The sequence below is a fragment of the Sarcophilus harrisii genome, chromosome 5 (assembly GCF_902635505.1).
Source record: "Sarcophilus harrisii chromosome 5, mSarHar1.11, whole genome shotgun sequence".
NCBI lineage: Eukaryota > Metazoa > Chordata > Mammalia > Dasyuromorphia > Dasyuridae > Sarcophilus > Sarcophilus harrisii.
Genome location: NC_045430.1, coordinates 57454119 through 57478398, shown reverse-complemented (window position 1 = coordinate 57478398; position 24280 = coordinate 57454119). Strand labels below are relative to the sequence as shown.

The following is a 24280-nucleotide window of genomic DNA, read 5'->3' as shown; positions in this document are numbered from 1 at the left end:
GTGTTAATTAATTGTTAAATATATTATAAATGGTTTTAATATATTGATTATTATGTATACTTAAATTATATGATAGGGAATATAAATGTATGCTCTATATACAATAAACATACTATAATCATTAATATATGTACTAATATATATATATAAATATGTATTTTGACTTGAATTAAAAATTTTATTGAAAATTTTGCAAAAAAAAATTAATACTGAGATATTTATACAAATTAAATTTTGCAAAAAAAATAAAAATTTTTGGACGGGAAGTAGTTTAACTAGAATACCAGCTTTGGGGTTGATGGTGGGGCGTAATGCCTCCCTTCCTGATTGGTCCTAGGAAGGGTTTTTCCTTCATAAGGCACAAGGGCCAGTATTTTAGTTAAATTATTGGAACTCTTCCTTGGGTTTTAGTTTTTTTGAATAAACGCAAGAGGGCATGGGACAAAATTAAGTAGGAAGTGGAAAAGCATAGAAGCTATTGGTGATAATGAATGGCTGCTCCAACTGGCTGGCCAAATTCAGGTAAGTGAATTGGAAGCAGTGAGGAAATTTCAGAATAGGGTTTGGAGGTTGGAAAAATATTTGCCGTTGGTTTGGCTGGAGATTTCGGGATAATTGGGAGGAATTAGAATAGATGCTAGTAAAGCGGGGACACCTCCCTAGTTTATTGGGAATAGAAATAGAATGGGGTTGCAAAATGAAAGTACCACTCTGGTTTGATGTGTGGAGATTGTTTAAAGGGGTTGGCAGGTGAGAGGGTTATCCTTGGATCACCTAGTGAGTCTTTGAAAAAAGGCTGGGGAGGAAAGTACTAAGAAGAAATATAAAAGCCTAAAGGCGTCTTTGATAAGTGTAGTATGGGTGGAATGGGATTTTATCTGAGTCTGGGTTGATGCCTGATGGGTTGTTGCAGCCTGTTTCCATGTAGGAGAACGGGTGAACCCAGCCCAATCTATGATGATAAAATGGTAGGATGAAGTAAAAGCAAAAGAATCGTGTGAGGATTTGCTTTCCTGCAGAAACCCCTCAAATTCATTCTGCTAGAGTTGTACCCAATATAGGGGATAGAGATGGAAAGGTTTTAGTGGGGGGCACCTCAGAATGATTTTGACCTCAAAAGGAAGAACATACCCCAACAAATGCTGTTGCTATAACGGTAAGTAGAAAAGTGCCCGATGGTTTCCATGTTTTCTTTGGGAGGTTTAAAATCCATAAAGTAGATTCCTCGACCAAATGTAAAAATAAACATATAAAAGAATATGGAAGCCCCATTAAGCGTGTAAGTGCAGACAATCGGCGTAATTGCGTCCCGGCAAATATGGGCCCCGGAGGAAAAGGCAGTGGGTGTGTCTGAGGATATGGTGTATTGCTGGAATAGGCCTGAGGGATTTGAAATAATTGGGCATACTCCTAATGGGGATTAAAGTTTCATCAGGCAGAGATGTTGGATGGAGCAAGGTGGGTCAATAAAAAGGGTTGATAATTTTTAGGAGGGGTGTGTCTTTTCGTATATTAATCATTAGTTTTTGTAGTTGAATTACAACAATGGTTTTCGGGTCATGGGTTTATGGTTTAAACCATACTAAAACTAATATGGAAACGATTTATTTTGTATTGTCCTTAATGTTAATTTTTGGGTTTGTAGCATTTGTTCCTAAGCCTTCTCCTTGGGGGTTTGAGGTCTTGTGGTTAGTGGGGGTTTGGGTTGTGCTATTGTTGTTGGTTTGAATTGGTACATTTTTTAGGGGTTAATTGTGTTTTGATTTTTTGGGAGGGAATGTTAGTAATTTTGGTTATACTGCTGCTATGGCTTGAAGGGTTACCCTGAAAGTTGGGTAGATAATATAGTAACTTTTAGTTATATTATTTTTTTGAGTTTATTAATAAAGAATGGTTTGGTTTAATGGTGTCAGGGGAGGTAAGGGTGGTTATGGCTATTGAGGTTGTTTGATTGGTTGGGTAGCTATTTTTTGGTCAAGGTTGGAATGGGGTGTCTTTGTTGTATGGTTGTGGGGGTTGAGCTATAGTATTAAGGTTGAATTTTATTTATTACTATCTTGGTGGTTTTTGGAAGTTATCCGAAGTTTATAATTATAGGGTGGGAGGATTAGTGTTATAGAATTATGAAGGAGAGGAAATAGTATTTGATAAACCCCTTTTTGGGTAGAAGTAAAAGTAGAAGATATGGGCTATGTAAAAAGTTGGCTTGACCTTTTGGTCCAGTTTTTCCCCATATCCCCTAGATCCAATTGGTATGGTAGCAATTGTGTTGACCTGTTTTGTAAACCTCTAGAGGGTTTTAGTCGATGGAAAGATGTGTGTGAAAAGCCCTAATATTTTGAGAAGTTTTGTGTGTGAATTATGGGATGATTGGATTTTTATTAGTTAAAGGCTTATAGTTCAATTGAGATTAGAATGCCTGCAAAGTTACTAAGCATAGCTGAAATTTTTAGTTATGGGGTTGGATTGTTATAGGAATAATTGTGGTAGGAGGAATGCTTGTTGTGAGGGAAAAGCCTTGTAAGAATACTACCCAGAGCTGTCGTGTAATAGGGTTGGTTATGTTTGGGTTATTTTCAGATATTTGGAGAAACAGGAGGAACCGTGGTTGGATTTAATAAAAACAAAGTGAATTACCTCAATATGCTGTAGAAGGCTGTGGTATGGTAGCAATAAGTGTGATGCATAGGGCTCATGTGTTTACATGTGTGTGTTTTTATGGCTTCGATGATTGCATCTTTTGAGGAGAATCCTGCTAAAAATGGGGTTCCTATGGGGCTAAGGCTGCCCTAGTATGATTCTTGAGGAGGAATTGGGAAGTATGAGTAGTCTTTTCCTATTTTACGGATGTCTTGTTCATCATTAAGGTTATGGATAATAGAGGCCAGAGCATAGAATAGTATTGCTTTAAAAAAGCATTGTGCAGATATGCAGGAAGTAAGGTATGGGATTTAAGCCCTAGAGCTACCCAATTAAAGCCTAGTTGACGATGTAAAAAAGCTATGATTTTTTGATAATGGTTTTGGGTGGAATAACACAGATGGCGGTAAAATAGGTTTGTAATTCCCCCTAAGCATAGTATAGTGGTTAAAGCTATTTGGTTTGCTTTTGTATGGTAGGATTGAATCGGTTAGTAAGGAAGATACCCAACAACTATAGTGCTAGAAGTGTGGTAATGCTGTCAGGGAGTGGGGTCCTTCCTGGCTGATGGTAGTCAATGTAAAACCAAATTGGGCTGATTTTCCAGTTGCAGCAAAGGTTGGTCCAAGGAGGGCTGGTGTATCAATGTTTTATAAAATATTTGGATATCTCAGGAGTTGTTGTTGGAAAATTATGCATGCTATGGCTCAAATGAATCCGATATCCCCAATTCATTGTACAATCAACGAAGGGCGGCCCGGTGTTTTGGTTGGTTGGGTCCAAACCATCCATCCGATAGTATAAACAAATATGATACCTAACCTTCTCATCCTGAATAGTTTGGAAATAGATTGTTTGCGGATACAAGAATGATTATTGTAAATAGGAAGATAATTAAGTATTTGAAAAAAGCGGTGAATGTTTGGGTCCCAGCGTGTATATATCCAATTGAGAACTCTAGAATAGACCATGTAACATATAATGCAATTGGGATAAAATATGATGGAGAAATAATCTAATTTAAAAAACTTATTGATAAGTTAAATGTGTTTATTGAAAAGTCATTTGTCCAGTTTGTAATTGTGGTTCTTGTCGGAGTAGATAAAAAGTATTAGTGGGATAAGACTAGTAAAAAGAAGGATAGTTTAAATTATGGTTTTAATAATGGTGAAGTTGGTGGTTTTATTTGGTAGAAGGGATGTTTATAGGTTAAAGGAAAAGTAAGTATAATGATAGTTAGTAGAAGAAAAGTATTTAATAAATAGTTAATTACTTTTTTTGGAATTTTGCCCAAAATTTTTGGTTCCTAAGACCAATGGATAACTATTATCCTTTAAAAGTGGAAAGCCATGGGTTTTAATCTGGAAAAGGTTAACGGTTCTTTTAACTTTCTCAGGCATATAAGGAGGTTTAAGCTCCTAATATTAGATTCACAATCTAATGTTTTTGTTAAACTATATTTGCAGTATTGTGATACCAAAGAAAATAAATTTGGGGCCAGATAGAAATAATGAGTAAAAGGCAGGAGGTGTAAGGGTTATTAGTATATGTTCTCAGTGAATGTTGGTTTTGATAGGATGTATATGGTCAGTGAATTTACCTCGTTGTAGTAAAATTAGTATATATAATGAAAGACAGCCTTGAAGTTACTGTTTAGTCCAGTAAAGATAAGGTGAAAAGTTAGATCAGGGAGAATAAGGGGTTTATTTACTTAAAAGTTCTCCTAGAAGATTAATAGAGGGGGGCTGACTGGGTTAAGCAAGACTTGCTAATGGTCATCAAGGGCATATTAGTGGAAAAGATTATTTTAAGCCTCGGTGAGGATAAGGGGTTCCGGCCTTAATGCGTTCATAGTTTTGTGTTATTGGAAAAGTATTGAGGAGGTAGGTCCAATGGGCCACTATTAGTGCGGTAGCCCCTATAAAACCTAGGGGATTGTATAAGGGCTGCAATAAAATTTAAAGATCCTGTTTGTCGTAGACAGATAGAGCTTGTTATAATCAACCCCAAAGAGATAGGATTATAAATGGATAAATAAGGGTTGATGTAGATGGTTCGTTAAAGCAAATGCGAAATTCGTATAATGCCTTAACCCACCTAGTTTTGGTAGAATAGCAGCTAATATATGGAAACCTCCCAATTGGGGCTTTACTTTGTGGTTTAAGGTAATCAAAGGTGGAGGCCGTAAAGTTTTAACCTTTGCTTATTATGCGGGCGTTCAAAAGCAAAAGTTGATATAGAAGAATCTAGGTGGGTGATCCAAATGGTAAGCATGTGGAGGGCCTAGATTATTATGTGGTAAGAGTAGTGCTACTAGAAGGGGGGAACCTACTAGAGTGTAGAAGAGGGAAATATAGGCCAAGCATTAAATTGGTTAACTTTGGCTACCTCAGCGTGTAATAATGATAAGAGTAGGGATTGGGGTGGTTTCGAATGAATTGAATATAATTAATTCAGATGCGGTAAAAAGCTATAATTAGGGAAAGTTGGGAATAATAAGTGTGGTTAAGTAAGATTTTTTTCGTACCAAAGGCTCTGGGCTGGAGGTGGTTTTTGACTTTGGCAATAATTATTAGTGGCAGAAGTTGGCATGATAGAATGATGGTGGACCCGATAAGGAGTCTAGGGAGAAATAATTGTTGTAGTTATAGCCCTAAGTCAAATTTGTGATATAATAAAGGTTAAGCTTCAAATGCTTTAAATTAAATATGTATGGTGGTGTTAATTCATAGTCGGGATTTTTAGAATATTCATGTTAGAGGAATAAGTATAAAAAGTTGATGTAAATTTTTAGCATTTGTAATGGGTTTTTTAGATTTTGGATGTAATCATTACCAAGGTTGGTTGGGGGTTTTAACTAGTAAGGGCAAGACTGACCCTCTTCACAGGCTGGAAGACTAATAGAATTAATGGTGTTATAGATATTGAGAATATGTGGAAGTAAGATTAGTGTGTTATATGATAAATAAGGATAATATTATGCCTTCTAGACAAAGCATGGTGGATATTAGGTGTGTGACTGGCAGATTAAAAACCCTATTAGAGCTATGTAAAGGCTATGATGATTTATGTTAATGGAAAGCATATGCATTCATGCATGAACCATGATTTATTGAGTCGAAATCAATTATCTTAATTAGATTAAACCTATTCAGTTCATTCAAGGCCTTTTGAAACCACCATATGTGAGGCCCCCCCATAGCAGGATGGATGATGAAGTAATGATAGAAAGAGGATGGTATTGTAGGTAGTTGGATAGCTCCAGGAAGCGCAGGAGAAGAGCAATCTCTAACCAAATAGTAAGAATGTAATAGCTACTAGGAAGAATTTTATAGAGAAAGGTAGATCAAGTAGATTTAGGGGTCAAAGCCACATCTAGGGCTTGACTTTCAGGACATAGGTATATTGTGGTAGTCAAAAGGCGATTAGTACTACAACAGTTGCTAGAGCAGAGTTGATTAGAAGGGTTAATATTAGGTTAATTATTTTCTGGCATTACCTAGAACTTACGATTGGAATCAGTAGTACTAATTATACTAGAAAAATAAGAGCCTCACCAGTAGGTAGAGAGACATAATAGGAATGAATCATACAACATCCACAAAGTGTCAGTATCAAGCCGCTTCAAATCCAAAGTGATGTGATGGAAATGACAGAAAGTTGTCGAGCAAGGCATACGATTAAGAATAGAGAACTAATAATTACGTAAACCATGGCCTGTTAAGCAAAGAACGTTGACCTTGCAAATCTATCAGAGATAGTAAAAGGGGTATTTCTGTGAATATTCTGTGGCTTGTAAATTGTAAAGTATAGGCCTAGCTAAATAGTAGTAGTTGTCAAAGCTTGATTTTATTTGTTTGCGGTTACAATTTCTATTAGACTGTGATGGCTCAAGTGATAGAAACACCTGGAAGCCAAAAGAATAGCTGTGTTTAATAATGGTAATTTTAGTGATTATGATAGATTCCACAGGGGGTCAGCAGCCTCCTAATTCTAGAGCTGGGGATATTGAATGGTAGAAAGCCCAGAAAAGCCCAGGAAAAAGAAAACTTCTGATGTAAATGAAAAGGACTATACCATACGTTAGACCTTTGGACCACAGGGGTGGATGTCCTTGATAGGTTCCTTCTCGTACAATATCTCGTCATCACTGGTATATTGTTAGAAGTATAGTTGAAAGTCCTATTAATAGAAGTAGTGTAGAATGAAAATGAAACTGTTATAATTATTCCTGAGGGAAGGAGAGCAGAGTTGATATAGCTCCTGTTAGTGTCATAATAGTTTTACTATACAGTAAGTATGCTGGGTTTGTGGGTCATTAGGTACTGGCCATGGTATTGCTATATTAATATGTAATTGTATTACACGTGTAAGTATAAACTTACTAACAGGGTGAAGACATAGGCTTGGATTATAGCAACAGCCAGTTCTAAAATGGTTAAAGTGAAAGAGGACAATATGTGATTGAGGATAGTACAAATGTTAATGGATACTAGCTAAAGCAGCGGGTTTCAATTATGAATTAGTAGATGACCAGCAGTGATGTGTTAGCTGTTAATCGGATTGCTAATGCTAATGGTTGAATAAAGAGGCTGATAGTTTCGATAATAATTAATATAGGAACAAGAAGTGTTGGAGTTCCTTGTGGTAGGAAGTGAGCAAATGAGGCTTTGGTTTATTTCGAAAACCTAAAACCACAGTCCCTATTCAAAGAGGGATAGCTATACTAATATTTATTGAAAGTTGTGTTGTTAGTGAATGAATAAGGTAGTAGACCTAAGATTAGTTGTAGCAATAAATAGGATATGGTTATGGAGTATAAGAGCCTTGTGTGTGACCTAGATTATTATGTATTGTTATTATTTGCTTAGTAATGAGTCGGATGAGCTGACCTTGTGGATTTGAATCTGATTGTGATGTCAATGCTTAGATGTTGTGAAGATAAGACAAGGAAAATTATAATAATTGGTAGAGTGGAAATGCCTATAATAGTAGGGCAGATGAAATAAATTTTCGTTCATTTTTCTCTCAGGGGAACGGAATTTCTGGAGTTTGAGTGGATTTTCCTGGAGGATAAATATAGATTATTCTCAATACCATGTTGTATTGAATAGAATAGAAGCAGATATGAGGGTAGGTATTGCAGTAAACATTAATGATGGTTAGGTTACAACGTGAAATCAGTTGATGTTTCACTGAGGCATAGCTTGAGGAGTGTTAACCCAATAAATACTTAAGTATTATTTTAATTTTTCAAAGATGTTTGCATTATATGTGACCAATTTTCAAAGTATTTTAAGGTCGACATTTCTAGTACAATAGGCATAAAGCTGTGATTGGAACCACAAATCTCTGAACATTGACCAAAATAAACTCCAGGGCGAGTAGAGGTTAGGGTAGCTTGGTTTAATCGTCCAGGGACAGCATCTTGCTTCTTAGTCCTAGAGAGGGTACTGCCTTCATGCGTGTAATACATCTTCTGATGAGATTAACATTCGGAATTGGTAGTTCCATGGGAAGAACGATTCTGATCATCAACTTCTAGCAGTCGAGTTGTCCAGGGTTTAGGTCTTGAGTTGGTACCTATATATGAGCCAAAAGATAGATCCTCATAGTCATGTATCTACAGCTTCAGCATTGTCCTATAGCTTTAACTGTAAGATAGGGGTTGAAAATTTCATCTATTATATAGAGAATGCGGAGGGAGGGAAGGGCGATTAGAACTAGGATGATTGCAGGTAAAATTGTTCAAATAGTTTCTACTTCTTGAGCGTCTATAGTACTAGTGTGCGTTAGTTTTGTTGTGAGTATTAGAATTAATACATAAAGTACTAAAGAACTGATTAAGAAGACGATTATTAGTGTATGATCGTGGAAGTATATGAGTTCTTCTATGATGGGAGAAGTAGCATCTTGAAAACCCAACTGTATAGGATATGGCATAATAAGATATACAGGGGTTAAACCTATAATTTAATCCATGGCAAAAGTTATGTAATTCATATTACTTAATATCTTCTTCGGAGAAAGTCATAATGTATATGGGGTTGACTTGAAATCAACTTCTTTGGGGTCTGATTCCTCCTTTCTTGTTTACCTAACCTTTAATGAAAACTGGTTGTCTAAACAAAGGATATGGAGGGGGGCAAACTATGCAGAGTCTGATATTAGTAGTAGTTAATTCTATGGAAGATACTTTGCTTGGATGCAATACCGATAATGAATACTATAAGAATTACGGCTGTAAGAGAGATGAAGGAGCCGATTGAGGATAAGATATTTCATGCTGTATAAGCATCCGGTAGTCTGAGATCAAGGAGCATCTCTGAGAGCCCTAGGAAGTGTTGTGGAAAAGGCTACTGACTTAAGCAAACATAATAGAAAAGTGAATTTTTTGCTCATGTATCATTTAGTATGTAGCCTGTGAACAAGGAATCAGTGGACAAAGCTCTATAATAGTGCGCAAAAACAGCACCTATAGATAGGACGAATTGGAAGTGGGCTACTACGAGTATGTAATTGAAGGACAATATCTATGATGAGCACACGATTCCTGTTAGGCCTCTGATTGTAAAGAGAAGATAAAGCCTAGAGCTCATAACATTGCTGGGGATCATTTAATATTACCCCCGTGTAATGTAGCTAATCAGCTAAATACTTTTATGCCCGTAGGAATAGCAATAATTATAGTGGCTGATGTAAAATATGCTCTTGTGTCAACATCTAACCCTACGGTGAATATATGATGAGCTCATACAATGAAGCCTAGGAAGCCAATAGATATTATTGCTCAGACTATTCCTATGTAACTAAAAGGTTCTTTTTACTCGTATAGTATAAATAAGATGAGAGATTATTCAACTTAAAATCAGAATATATACTTCAGGGTGACTACAAAATCAGAATAATGTTATATTAAATAGGTCTCTCCTCCAGCAGGATCAAAATGTTGTATTTAAATTACGGTCTGTTAGTAGTATTGGTGATGCCTGCTGCCAGTACTGGTAATGAAAGTAGGAGGAGTACTGCTGTAATTTATTACTGGATCAAACAAATAATGTGTTTTGATATTGAGTATTGCAGGGGTTTTATGTTGATAATTGTTGTAATAAAGTTAATAGCACCTAGAATGGATGAAATACCTGCCAGGTGAAGCAGAAAATAGCTAAATTCACAGAGGCTCTGCGTGAGCTAGGTTGCCTGCTAAAGGAGGGAACTGTTCATCCAGTCCTCAGGCCCGCCCTCAACTGTTGAAGACGCAAGGAGGAGAAGGAAATGAGGGTGGTAACAGTCAGAAGTTTATATTATTTATTCGAGGAAACATGTCAGGGGCTCCAATTATCAGGGAACTAATCAGTTTCCAAACCTAATTAGTAATGGGTATAACTAAGAAAAAATTATAACAAAGGCATGGGTACAGTTACTATTACATTATAGATTTGGTCGTTTCCGATAAGAGTGTTTGGTTGACCTAGCTCATCAATTAAGAGACTTAGAGCTGCCACCATACCTGCCAGGCAATCAATAGTAAAGGTGAGTTCATGTCTTGTGGTTTGTAGAGAAAAGTCAATGAGTAATGAACATAGGCAAAATGTATTGAAGATAAGCATTGAACTGTAAATCTAAAGACAGAGATAGATCTCTTGCCAGGGAATAAACTGAAGCCAAATGTCAAGGCGCTTAGCTGTTAACTAAGAGGTAGTGGATAAAACCTCCAGTTTAGAGGGCAAAGGCACCAGACATAAGATTGCTTCCTGGACTCCCCTGCCTTTTTTTTTTCTTACAAGGCGGGGAGTCTCTGATGACTTCAAAGGCTAGGCGATTTAACAACTGCTTAAGGCTTTAAGGCTCTTGGTCTGATTTGAACCTAAGCCTTTAGGGGCTCTGAAGTATTAATTACATTGAATTGCAAATTGAAGAAGTAGCTTAAGTGCTGCCCGGCTTATACAGAGAACTTAGCTTAATTAAAGTGTCTTATTTGCATTCATTGATGCAGGATAAAGTTCTGTAGTTCTTAGTTAAGAGAGTGTGATATAAATAGGGGGTGAGAGGGTAAGAGGCTAGAGATTACTGTTGCTGTTGAGATTAGTATAGTAATTTGTATTGAGTTGTTATATCACGTATTTTAGAATTATTGGTAGATGGGAATATGGTGAGGCTGGATGCATAGATAGTCGAGCATAGAAGAAAAGGTTAGTAGGGCGGAGGAGCTAATAGTGTAGCAGTTATAATGTTACCATTGTTGATTAATTCTGCAAAATAAGTCATTTAGGTATGAACCAGTAAGAGGTGGTAGGGGCTCCCCATGATAGAAGAGGAGGAGGATGATGATATTGCTGTAGCGATTTGTTTTGTTAGGCCCCTAAGGATTTAATTTTGGTAGTGTTTGATAAGGTAAGGGTTAGAAAATGTAGTTAGAGTGGCTATAACATAAATAGCAAGTGATAGAACAGTTAGGTAGGGTTAATTTGTACAATGATTACTATTCAGCCTATATATGGGCGATGGAGGAATAAGCTAGGATCTTTCCCAGGTGAGTCTGATTGCTATTACCCCAGCCTCCTACCAAAGTAGATAGATTGCTAGGATTACTTGTGGATTTTTATGTTAAGGTGAGGAGGATTGAAGAGAATAGTGGGGAGCAAATTTTGTCATGTTAAAAGGATTATCCCATAGTAATGGATTCCTTGTGTTACTCTGGTACTAGAAGTGAAAAGGGGCAAATAGAGCTAAGGTTATTGAGAGGGAGGCTCAATTGTCTGAAAGTTATCAAGGTTCATTGATTTGTTGACCATGCATGTAAATGATGTATTATTACTATAGAGGCAGTAGCTTGTAAGGAATACTTGTGGCTGCTTCAGTGGCCTCGGGGTTGTTGGGGTCATATTATGGGATACATAATGTGTTGATTTCTAATCCTATTCAGGCTATGAATCAGTGTTCACTGCAAATAGTTAGGCAGGTTCCGATAAAAAGACTTAGTACAGATGGTAATTACATAGGGGACATTAGTATGGGAAGGGTGTAAACCAACATTTCGGGTATACCAATAGCTTATTTGTTGATCTTACTAGGATGTGGTAATGGGAGCACGGATATTTTGAGTTCTTGTACAGTCTGAGTCCTATTGTCCTAGAAATATGGGGGCCTAAAATTCCTATTGTTTAATCCTTCTATCAAGATAATCTTTATCAGACATATTTCTATATTTGTGGTGGAAATGCAGGATAAAGTAATTGGTAGGAGATAAACTATAGGCACATTGCTAAAGTTATTAAAAGAAGTTTTCTACAATAGGTGTATTAGCTGATCATAAAGGAATCGGTATGATGTCTGTGACTCTATAGAAAAAGCTATGAGAGAAAGAGCACTTTATTATGAATTATGAGTGTGTTTAGGTAAGATAGGTTAGCATGAGGAGGGTCCAAGAATGGAATAGTTGTGATTATGCTTTTATAGTAATAATATTTGCATATTCTGCTAGAAAGAATTAAGAAAGGCCGCAGCATATTCTCATTAAAACTAGATACTAGTTCAGATTCTCCTTCAGTTAGATCAAATGGTGCCTTGGTTTGTTTCTGCTAGTAGAGATATATCATATTATAGCAAGAGGTCATGTTGTGATAATGTCAGAAGTTTTCTTGGGTGATTGATATTGTTTTAATGAAAGATCCATTGATTAGTATATTAGATAGGAGAATGATAGCTAAGGAGACTTACATGAGATAGTCTAAAGCATTGCTCATAGTGTCTAAATCAGAGCATATTTTGAGTTAGAAGCTCATCCGGATCATAGGATAGGAATAAACTGATAAATCAGATAAGGAGAGGGACAAATAAGTCCTAGGTTTAGGTCTAATAAGGTATTAGGTATGGGGTAGGGGGGTTCAGATTGTTAAAGCAATAGAGAGCTTAAATGGGGCAATGATAAATATTGAGGGGAAGAGGTTAGTAAGTATGGTTCTTTAGTAAATAGTTTTACTGCATCGGCAAATGGTTGAAAGAGACTGTATGGTCCAAGCAATGTTTGGACCTTTCAAATTGGTATATAGTCTAAACATTTTATGCTCAATGAGTGTTAGAAAGCGATCACAGAGAATTGGGATAACATAGAGTAGAAGGTTAACTGCAAACATTTATTAAGAAGAGGGTTTGAACCTCTGGGAGTAAAGGCTTAAACTTTATGCAATTACCAGCTCTGCCATCTTAATAACCCTGTTCTGTATATAAGATTTAGCATTTAGATAATTCATATTGCTTCTAGGGCTTATTGTGAATAAGTTACCTATTTCTCTTGTCCTTTCGTATTGGGAGAAATGAATTTTATTAGATAGAAACCGACTGGATTTCTGGTCTGAACTCAGATCAATGAGACTCTTTAATCGCTGAACAAACGAACTTTAATAGCGTTGCACCATTTGGATGTCCTGATCCAACATCGAGAAATGTGAAAACCCTATTTTCGATATGGGCCTCAAATAGGATTGGCGCTGTTATCCCTGGGGTAAAATCCTGTCCGCTGATCAAGATATGGGTCAATTACTGTAATATTACACTTAGATTTGTTAATCCTCGCTATATTCATTCGGAGGTTTTTTATGTCTGAGGTCACCCTGTAACCAAAGACCTTATAACTCAGAGGTTATGTTGTTATTGTTCCAATAGGTTGAATGTTGGTATTTGCTGAGTTATACACTTAAGCTCCACAGGGTCTTCTCGTCTGTATAATTATTCCCACCTCTGCACGGAAGGTCAATTTCACTGATTGGGAATAAGAGACAGTTGAACCCTCGTGGTGCTATCTATACTAGTCTCCAATTAAGAGACAAGTGATTATGCTACTAACGGTCAGGATACCGCGTCAAGAAGTCATAACTCACCGGCAGGCAATGCCCTAATACTGGTAAATGCTAGAGGTGATGTTTTTGGTAAATAGCGGGTTCATATTTGCCGAAATCTTTATTCCTTTTTAATCTTCCTTACATGCACACCTGGGTTGGGTTAATAAAGTATATAATAAGGTACTAGTATATAGTTATAATTATTTGTTTGGTTATGTGTTGGGTTGTTCGGACCATATGCTTGTGCAAGGAGAATATATTCAGGTTACTCATTATTACATTCTAAATAAAAATAGAATTGTCCAATATAAAATTAGATTTGATTAATTATAGGAATTAAGTATTAAATAAGTTTGAGCTTTAACGCTTCTTTAATTGATGGCTGCTTTTAGGTCAATGGCGTTTTGTGTTAGTTCCATTATCCTAGAAAAGTTTATTCACATATCAAAAGAGTTGTCCTCTTTTGAGTAACATTTAATTTAAATAGTGTCTATAGGTACTTAGGTTAAATTTAAAGTTGAACTTAAATTCATTTTTGACAACCAGTTATCATTAAGTTCGATAGGCTTTTCACCTCTATTGTAAAATCATCTCACTGTTTTGCTACACAGAAGAGTTCGTTCTGTCAACTGTTCTACAATAGCTCACTTAATTTCGGGAAGACGGGCTTTAATTCGTTTTGTCCGATTTGACTGGCTAAATCATTATACAAAAGGTAGAAAGCGAAGTCTTTGCTTTTTATTGCTTGTAGGATGAAATCTTTCAACGTTTCCTCATGGTACTCTCTCTATTGTGCCTGGATATTTGTCTGTTCTATCACCTATACTAGGGCTAATAAATGTTTTATAGGTGCAATAAATAGTTTAATATACTGTTTGTAGGACTAGATCTAGCTCAAAATGGTCAGGATTAGCTGAAATCTTTTAGGTGTAAACTAAATGCTTTAATTAAGCTACATTTTGATTGTCCAAGTACACTTTCCAGTACACTTACCATGTTACGACTTTTCTCCTCTTTTTGACGTATTCTAATTAGGTATTAAAGGTTACTTTATTGAGGAGGGTGACGGGTGGTGTGTACACACCCTGTTGCCTATTTCAATTAAGCTCTCTATTCTTAATTTACTACTAAATCCTCCTTCATGTCTTTGTTTCAGTTGACAATCCGTTATGTTCTAATGTAGAAAATGTAGCCCATTGCTTCCCCCTTCATATGCTACACCTTGACCTAACGTTTTTATGGTTTGATGATTTTGCTCACTTTGGAGCCCTATTGGGGTGAGCTGACAATGGCGGTATATAGACTGTTGAGCAAGAAGGGGTGAGGTGTATCGGGGTTTATCGATTATAGAACAGGCTCCTCTAGGAGGGTCTAGGGCACCGCCAAGTCCTTTGAGTTTTAAGAGTTTAGTAGTTCTCTGGCGAGTAATTTTGTTGTTTAATTACCTAGGTTTACGGGTTAAGCATAGTGGGGTCTCTAATCCCAGTTTGTACTTAGCTTTAGTGTCTTCAGCATTGGTAAAGTCATGTAAGTTGTATTTTAATATCAACTAGGGCGATACAGCATAGTTGAGTTTTAACTTTATTTGTTTGGTTATGCGCTTAAACACCCTTTTACTCGTATTTCTGTTAATTTGGGTTAATCGTATGACCAATGTGGCTGGTAATAGGATTTACCAACCCTTGTTTATTATGATTTAGTCAAACTTTCGTTTATAGCTCAATGTTAGTCACTGCTGTAACCCGTGGGTGTGGTTGAACAAGGTGTCATGGGCTGCTGTTTTAGTGTGCCTGATACCAGCTCCTTTATACTCTAGTAAAGTTAAAAGGGCATACTCACTGGGTTGCGGAAACTTGCATGTGTAGGTCTAATAAAAATTAACAGTAAGGCCAGGACCAAGCCTCTATGCCTGTGGAACTGATTAAAGTCCATCTAAGCATTTTCAGTGCTTTGCTTTGCGTTAAGCTACACAAACAGTATACTATGAATTTCAAAATTTATCAAAATTTTGAAAATTTTGAAAATTTTAAGTTTGTATACTATGTCAGTATTAAATGTATTTTAATTTTTTTTTGTTTTTTTCCATAAAAATTTTAAATTTGGGTTAGAAAACGGTTGTGTGTTTGATTGATAGAATGTTGGGGTATTTGTTGAAGTATTTATAGCAGTAGAAGTTTAACAGTAAGTAGCGGTGGCAAGCCATGTGAGTATAGGAAAAGGGATGAATTAAAGAGATTTTAATTTTTTATTGAATTATTGAATATTAGTCTTAGTTAGGCCTAGTTGTTACTTATATGTATTTTAAAGCCTATTTCTCCGAGGTATTTAGTTACCATACTAGAGGACTATCATCCGGTTTTGGGGTTTGACGGAAGCAATAAAATTTAGTAAGGGGGGTAGGGGGGTTTAGTGGTAAGAAACTTTTATAGGTGTTATTTATATTTGTTATTGTTTTAAACACGCACGCACACACGTACACTCACATACACATACACATATACATACACATACACACGTGCATATACGTACACACACATATACACACACATACACACATACACACACATATATACACGTGTATACATGTATACGCATACACACACATATACACGCACACACACACATACACGTACACACACATACACACGCCCACTCGTACAAGACGCTCTTGGTTGCATTATCTAGTCGAAAGTGAAATATTGCGGGGGGGGAATATAAACTCATGTCTAGTAAGGTTTATTCATATAATAATATGTCTATCGATCATTGATTATATGTGTAAATTAATTGATATCTATTATATATCTTAATATCTAAATTAACCCCCTTCTCCTTCGGGCTGGGTTCAAACACCCTCAGACCAAGCACTATTGGTCTTGCACTCTAGGCTATGATGCCAAACAAATACAGCCCCCACCCTTTCAAAGAGACAAAAGCAGGGATTTGGGGGAAATGTTCTTTGGTTCTTAAAGGCATAGATAGGCATACCCTGGGAAGGATATTTAAAACATGAAAGCATTCTCTCTAACTTGATAGCCATAATCAATCAGCTGGCCAATGAAACTACACATTCTCTCTAGGAGATCCAAGAATCCTTAGACTTTCTTGCTAACATGGTTTTAGATAATGGAATGGCCTTAGATTATCTCCTTGCCTCTAGCAGAGGTGTCTGTGTCCTGGTCAACACCTCTTGCTGTATGTACCTTAACAAAAGAAGTCAAGCTTCACACTGAGAGAATCTTAGAGAAAGCTGGCTAGATTCATGAGAAACTCCTCACATACCCCCAATCTTCCCGTGAGTGGGGTTCCTGGTTATGTAATGCCAAAGAAACTGAGCAAGACAGAGATTAGAGACCAATTCAATAGTTTATTAAAGGGAGAGAAATACTGGGATCAACATGGATCCCAGTACTAGAAACGGACTATCATCTCAAAAAGTCTAGCCCGAGTATCGGACACAAGCCTTTTATGGAACAACAAGAACAATGACATAATGCAGAGACCTAGGTGGGGATAACCTCATAGTTAGGTTACTGATATTCTAATGACATTAAGGAATGTCTATAACACCTTTATCTCAACCATTAAGAGAATTGGTCATAACCTTAAGGCAGAATTAAGAAATAGGACAAATGGAGGAACTGGTCACCCCATTAAAAATGTACTTATGGCATTACATTCCCTCCTTTTCTCTTGGAACTATTCAAATCTTTGAATTACCTTCCTCTAGAAGGCCTTTGCACTATAATTTGAACAACCCTATGTGAAGTAAATAAAAATCAAAATAAAGCTAGACCAATGCAAGGACAAGTCTCTCCTGATAACCCAGAATTAATCAACAATACACAAAGTTCCTTATTTCAATTATTTCTGACAATCAATTGTCAGATCCTCTCGTTAGGAGCATATGGACAGCTGTAGTCATTTGTGCATGACTCGGCCTCTTACAAGAAAGCAACAGGCTCAAGGCAGTTGTTTGCCCATTCAGAGGGCAGTGAACTCCAGCAGAAGGGTGAGGCTTGGAGAACCACCTGTCTCACCAGAGAACAAACTGGCTGCTACTAGAATGCAGATATTATGCAGATAGACCAAGGCAGGCAACCCCAAACTTTTTAGAGGCCTCGATATCAACAAGGTCCTTTTAAGTACTCTGAACTACTAATTAAGGATCTGGGGTAACAGGGTGAGAAATAGTTCAGAGAACTGCCAGTTCAAGACAGGTATCCAATTTCTAGTTTTTTCTAAAATATAATCCCCAAAACTGAGTCTGCCAGGGCAATTTCAACAGAATAAAGGGATTTCCAAGTTAAAGTACAACCAACAAATCTAGTCAAGTAAATTTAAGCAAGATAAGGACTTCAATTAAATCTGAACTAGAGTTTTCCCAACCCAATTAAATCTGAACTAGCAAGATACCAGTTTTCCCAATTTCCTATTTCTTTCCTCCCTTTTTTCTTTTGGAAAGGATTATCAAATGACCATCCCATATAAATCATACCGTATGATATACATAACAGACTAAAAGTCCCTCAAACATAACAGCAATAGTTACACAAGTTTAACAATTTCCATTCCAGTAATTCCAGCACAGTAATACAGTGAAAATTCTAACAAGTCAACCACTTTACCATCCCCCCATCAGTCCAAATTACATCAGGAAAGTGGGCGACGATAGCTGTCATTTCTTCTTCAAGCTGAACAGGGACAATGCTAGGGAGCGATACTCAGTCCACGAGAGGGATGGGTCTGTAGTGTGGCAGCCGAAAAACAAAGGTTTGATCTAGGTCCCAGAAGCAAGTCAATATATCTGCAATTTGACCAAATCTAGAAATAAAACAAATCTAACAAAGAAAAGTTAGAACAGTCTGAGATAGAAAGACCGTCCACAAGGACTGCTACAAGATGTCTTCTTAAAAAACTTGAATATCCAGACACAATATCTAGTAACCAATAGATGACCAGACTAAATATTTATTTGCTCAAGTATTTAGGATATAGTGATTACATAACCAGATTGGAAACAACAAGGTATGACATAATTGAATTAACAATTTCTTAATTGACCATTATAGAAATCAGTTACAGGAGGGAAAAATGCAGTGCATATTAACTACAAACCCAAGATATTTTACCTCTAGTAACGAATCCTAAACAGATATTTACCATAACCTTATCAGTTTGCTGCTTTTAAAATGTCTGGAACAGTTTAGAGGAAGGGGGGAGAATAGAATTCCATGTGACTACCCTTTCCCCAATTCCACAAGGGTGGGGAGCAAAATCACTCCAGGCTAACTAAATGGCTCCTATAGCTGAAGTAGCAGCAGTGGGGGGATCGAATTTAAATCTTTACAAAAGATCCCTACCCCACCCAACATTTAAAGTAACAGAAATCAGTGGGTAGGTGGGGAATCCCATAAAACCTACATGTCCAGCAGAGCTGGATTTAAAAGCATATAATCCATTTCTATCTCATTTCAAATAATAAAACAACATAGTTTCTTTCTCTCCTTCTGGCCCCATGTGGCCATTATTCCCAGTGGACTTCTCCTAAGCCCCAGCTTGGCCAGAGATGAAGCTTTCAGAAAAGTCCTTATTACATACTTTAGGTAAAATTAGAGGCACATGACCTCTTTCAGGGAAGTAACAGAACTTCTTTAACAAGCTATTGTTCCTTTAAGATCTTATACTTAAGGAAAACCAATTCATTTCTCAAATTTAGAATCATCCTTAAATTCCTAATCAAATGTTTTCACCAGCTGGAGTTCAGTATTGAAATAACCAATTCCCAAATTTGATCATTGTTCTTAAATTTAACAGAGCTCTTAAGTTACCGAAACAGACAGACAAATTACAAACAATTTCACCAAAAAAAAAAAAAAAAAAATCACACAGAACACAGAGCACAACTAGACTATCTAATAACATACAAGACATACAGAACACTGGTCACACTTAGACTGCACAATTACAACATTCAGTAGGACACTAACATTAAAGCCAAACAAATGGCGTTTTTAAAACCCCCAGTCTTTGTAGATAGCCCCCTAAGCATGCAAAAGCTGGAGGGGCTGGCATTACTCTAACACAGGATGACCCAAACAGGGAAACTGAGTCCCATTTTCAAATGTATATACTTCCCACTCAATGGAAGAAGTGGGAGGACCTCTCTTAGAAATGCAAAGGACGGGCCTTTGTCTCTGGAAAAGAGTTGGACAGAAAGAGTTTAAAAGAGTTTTTGAGGCGGTGGAGTGTCTAGATCACACTCTAGTAGCGACCTCCCGCGTCCAGTAGGCCACTTATCAACCAAGCAAATGGCACCCCCCAAAAAGGCACCCCAACTGATCCCGCAGCTGGTTATTCACTAATCAACCAAACCAACCTGTACCCCAAGGGCACCCCAAAAGTGACAACCGTACAACCGTGCAACCCGGTGAATCCGGTTATTCATCAACCAAACCAAACAAACAAAACAAGTAACCACATGGTACCCCAAAAGGTACCCAGACAAACTTACTCTCCTATGGCCGAAATGGGGTTGTCTACTACCAGGCTATTGTGGCTAGGAAACTGCTCTCTTCCCGGAGGCTCTGGAAAGAAATCCAGGAGGGCCCGACCTCTCCAGGCCAAGAATTCAGATTTTTTAATCTGAATTCTTTAAGCCACCCCACCCAAGGCAGAGACCCAAAAGTCTCATCTCTAATCCTGCTCTCCAAATGTAAAGCCAAAAGAAACTAAGCAAGACAGAGATTAGAGACCAATTCAATAGTTTATTAAATGGAGAGAAATACTGGGACCAATGGATCCCAGGGCTAGAAGAGACTATCATCTCAAAGAGTCTAGCCCCGAGTATCAGGACAGCAAGCCTTTTATGGAACAACAAGAACAATGACATAATGGAGGTTACTGATAGTCTAATGACATTAAGGAATGTCTATAACACCTTTATCTCAACCATTAAGAGGGGACGGTCATAACCTTAAGGCAGAATTAAGAAATAGGACAAATGGAGGAACTGGTCACCCCATTAAAAGTGTACTTATGGCATTACAGTTATGTCTCTATTAACCTCTATACTAACTCACTTCTAATTATTAATCTGCTCCTGAGATTTGTTTCCTCTAGACTTCAAGGGGCAAATTTTCAACTGCCCCTCCAGCCTACAGATCATGGGACCACTGAATGGGACACACAACTCTTCTTACCTGCTGCTGTCTTTAGATCTCACACCTCCCGTCCTGGCTTGAACCCCACCAGTATCTTTACCACCCTTGTCAGCTTGAAGTAGTTACAGAAGTCTGAGATCTTCACCCTTTTTCCCCATATGAATTTGGATGGTAACTGCTTGAGGTAGGGATGATGAGGGTATGAAACTGTGTTCCCTTTTGATCTGCAAAATTAATACTCTGAAATTCTGTCCCCTTTGACTTCTGGTTTCCCAGGCTCCGGGGAGTCTATGAGAGAGTATGTTTCTCAGACTGGGCCCTTTCTAAGGCAAATCACCACCACTGATAGCTAGATGTCCATTCAAATTCAGGCTAAAAAGCCTTCAAAGTAAATTCAGCCCCTTTCAAGATCTGCTCAAAAATAGGTTTCTGCTTTCTCATTTCTTTGCAGAATGTCCAAAGTAACATGCTTTGCCTCTTTGGCATAGCTACCAGGACCCTAGCTTGCAGTGAAGACATTCTCTGCTCAGTGACAGCCTCCATTTCTTTAATAGGACTTTGCCACAAAAGAAGTCGGTCTTTCTAGCAAAGCTGGCTTCTCATCCAACAATAAACTTCCACTTTTGTCACTTAAAACTCTTTGGGTTCGTGGAATTCTTTCTCAAGGACCTGTGCTGACCAAAAGGGGATTTTTACAACTCTCTGACTGCCACTAGAACCTTATCATTATGAAGTCAAGACTAAAGAAAAAGAAAGAGAAAAAAAAAAAAGAAAGAAACTTGGATTCTTGGTCTCTTACACACTGATTTGCTATCTGATACCAGATAAATCATATGTATATATGATTTTAAATAAACTCCTTTTAAAATCAAATACTATACAAATAAAGATAAATTAGTAGAACACTGGCTAGAGAGCTGAGTCACTTAATCCTGTGTCTCAACTTTTTCTTCTGTAAAATGGGCATATAATAGCACTTACCTCCCAGAGTTGTTGTGAATATAAAATAAGATAATATTTATGAAATTCCTAGATCTAAAGAAGGAGGTGGGAAGTAGAGTGATCAAGAAAATTCATGCCTCATTGACCCACACTTAACACTGTACACCAAGATAAGGTCAAAATGGGTTCATGACCTAGGCATAAAGAATGAGATTATAAATAAATTAGAAGAACATAGAATAATTTACCTCTCAGACCTGTGGAGGAGGAAGGAATTTATGACCAAAGAAGAACTAGAGATCATTATTGATTACAAAATAGAAAATTTTGATTATATCAAATTGAAAAGTTTTTGTACAAACAAAACTAATGAAGACAAGATTAGAAGGGAAGCAGTAAACTGGGGAAACATTTTTACAGTCAAAGGTTCTGGCCACATTTCCAAAATATATAAAAATTGACTTAATTTATAAGAAATCAAGCCATTTCCACTTGATAAAAGGTCAAAGGATGAACAGACAATTCTCAGATGAAGAAATTGAAATTATTTTAATATGAAAAGATGTCGTAATTAATTAGAGAAATGCAAATTAAGACAACTTGAGATACTACACACCTGTCAGATTGGCTAGAATGACAGGGAAAGATAACGGAATGTTGAGGGGATGGAGAAAACTGGGAATGATAAATCTATTGGTTGGGAATTTGGGAATAATCCACAATTCTAGAGAGCGATTTAAACTATGCTCAAAAGTTATCAAACTGTAAACCTTTGATCCAGCAGTGTTCTACTGGGCTTATTCCCAAAGAGACTTAAAGAAGGAAAGGGACCAGTGCAAGAATATTTGTGGCAGCCCCTTTGCAGTAGCCAGAAACTAGAAACTAATGGATGCCCATCAATTGAGAATGGCTGAATAAATTGTGGTATATGAATTTACGGAATATTATTGTTCTGTAAGAAAAACCAGAGGATGATTTGAAAAGTGAGAGACTTAATTGAACTGATGCTGAGTGAAATGAGAGGACCAGGGAGATCATTATATACTTCAACAACAATACTATATGATGACCGTTCTGATGGACGGGCCCTTCAACAATGAGATAAACCAAATCAGTTGCAATAGAGCAGTAATGAATTGAACAGCCACACCCAGAGAAAGAACCTTGGGAGATGACTAAAACCACTACATAGAATTCCCACCTCTATTTTTATCTGCCTGCATTTTTTTATTTCCTTCACAGGTTAATTGTACACTATTTCAAAGTCTGATTCTTCTTGTGCAGCAAAATAACTGTATGGACATGTATACATATATTGTATTTAACATATACTTTAACATATTTAACATGTATTGATCTACCTGCCATCTGGGAGAGGAGTGGGGGGAAGGAGGGTAAAAATTGGAACAAAAGGTTTTGCAATTGTCAGTGCTGAAAAATTACCCATGCATATATCTTGTAAATAAAAAGCTATAATAAAAAAGTGGGGAAAAAAAGAGATAACAAATTTTAAAAAGAGAGAGAGAATTCATGCCTCCTAGTGATCTTATTCCCAAAAGAAAGGATTGCTCAATTAAACTCTCAGGAACTTCTCATCCATACAGATAAAAGTGATTTAGAGGATTTCCTTTTTGACTTTGAAGAAGACACATAAGTCCATCATTTAGAACAATGTTCACCACCTCCAGGTAAGAAATTTACAGGAACCTGAACTGAAACTGGAGTTTTCACAATTAAGAACTACAGTTGGCCCTCAAAATTAACTTCAGAATTTCTATTTTGGGATTTGATCCTGGCAAGTTCACATTATGAAATTCAATGACATTTTGGTGTCAACTTGTTGGGACAGCAAAATCTGGAGATCCACTGAGTCTCATCACTATTCCTCTTTTTGGACTCCATTTCTGTATTCAAATTGTAGGTGGTTATCCTCCAGTGAGATAGTTTTTACATGTGGATATTTTTGTAAATTTAAGTAGTAAGGGATCCTTTGATATAGTTTAGTAGTAACTCAGTAGTGATCATATAAAATGACAAGTAAATTTAAAAATAATCACAGCCAAATATTAAAGTAGTTGTTGATATTTGTATTTATACACATTACTATACAGTTACTAGATAATAAACATTTTTAAATGGTTTAAGTCAATTTTCCAAACATTTGCTTGTCCATTAAGTAATGAATTATTGGTATTAGATTCAAAGGGAAAGAATATTGATAAAATACTGGAGTTAAATTCCAGAAGAACTGAGATCAAATCCTATTGCAAACCTTACTATCTATGTGACCCTGGGCAATTTACTTTAGTTCTGTCTGCCTCAGTTTTCCCATTTGTAAAATAGGAATAATCATAGTCGTACTTCTCAAGATTGTTGTGACAATAAAATGAATTAATATTAGTAAAGTGTCCCTATGACAGCAAATAATTCAATATAGGCAAAATATGTGCAATTCTTTTAAACATTTTTCCACATTTATCCTGCTGCATGAGAAAAATCAGATCAAAAAGGAAAAAATGAGAAAGAAAAAAAAAGAAAACAAAACAACAACAGAAAAGGTGAAGATACTATATCGTGATCCACATTGTCCCCCTAGCCCTCTTTTTGAATGCAGCTGGTTCCATCACAAGTTTATTGGAATTGGCCTGAATCACCAAGCCCATCAGAGTTGATCATTGTATAATCTTGTTGTTG

General features: G+C 36.8%; 1 protein-coding gene across 1 annotated transcript in view; it reads left to right on the top strand.

Annotated features, from left to right (window-relative positions):
* LGR5 (leucine rich repeat containing G protein-coupled receptor 5) overlaps positions 1-24280 on the top strand; it is a gene marked incomplete at its 5' end in the record, with an annotated part of 67604 nt that overhangs the window by 41123 nt on the left and 2201 nt on the right. Inside the window, 1 exon segment of the mRNA XM_031940163.1 lies at positions 23191-23274. Coding sequence (XP_031796023.1) covers positions 23191-23274 — 84 coding nt within the window.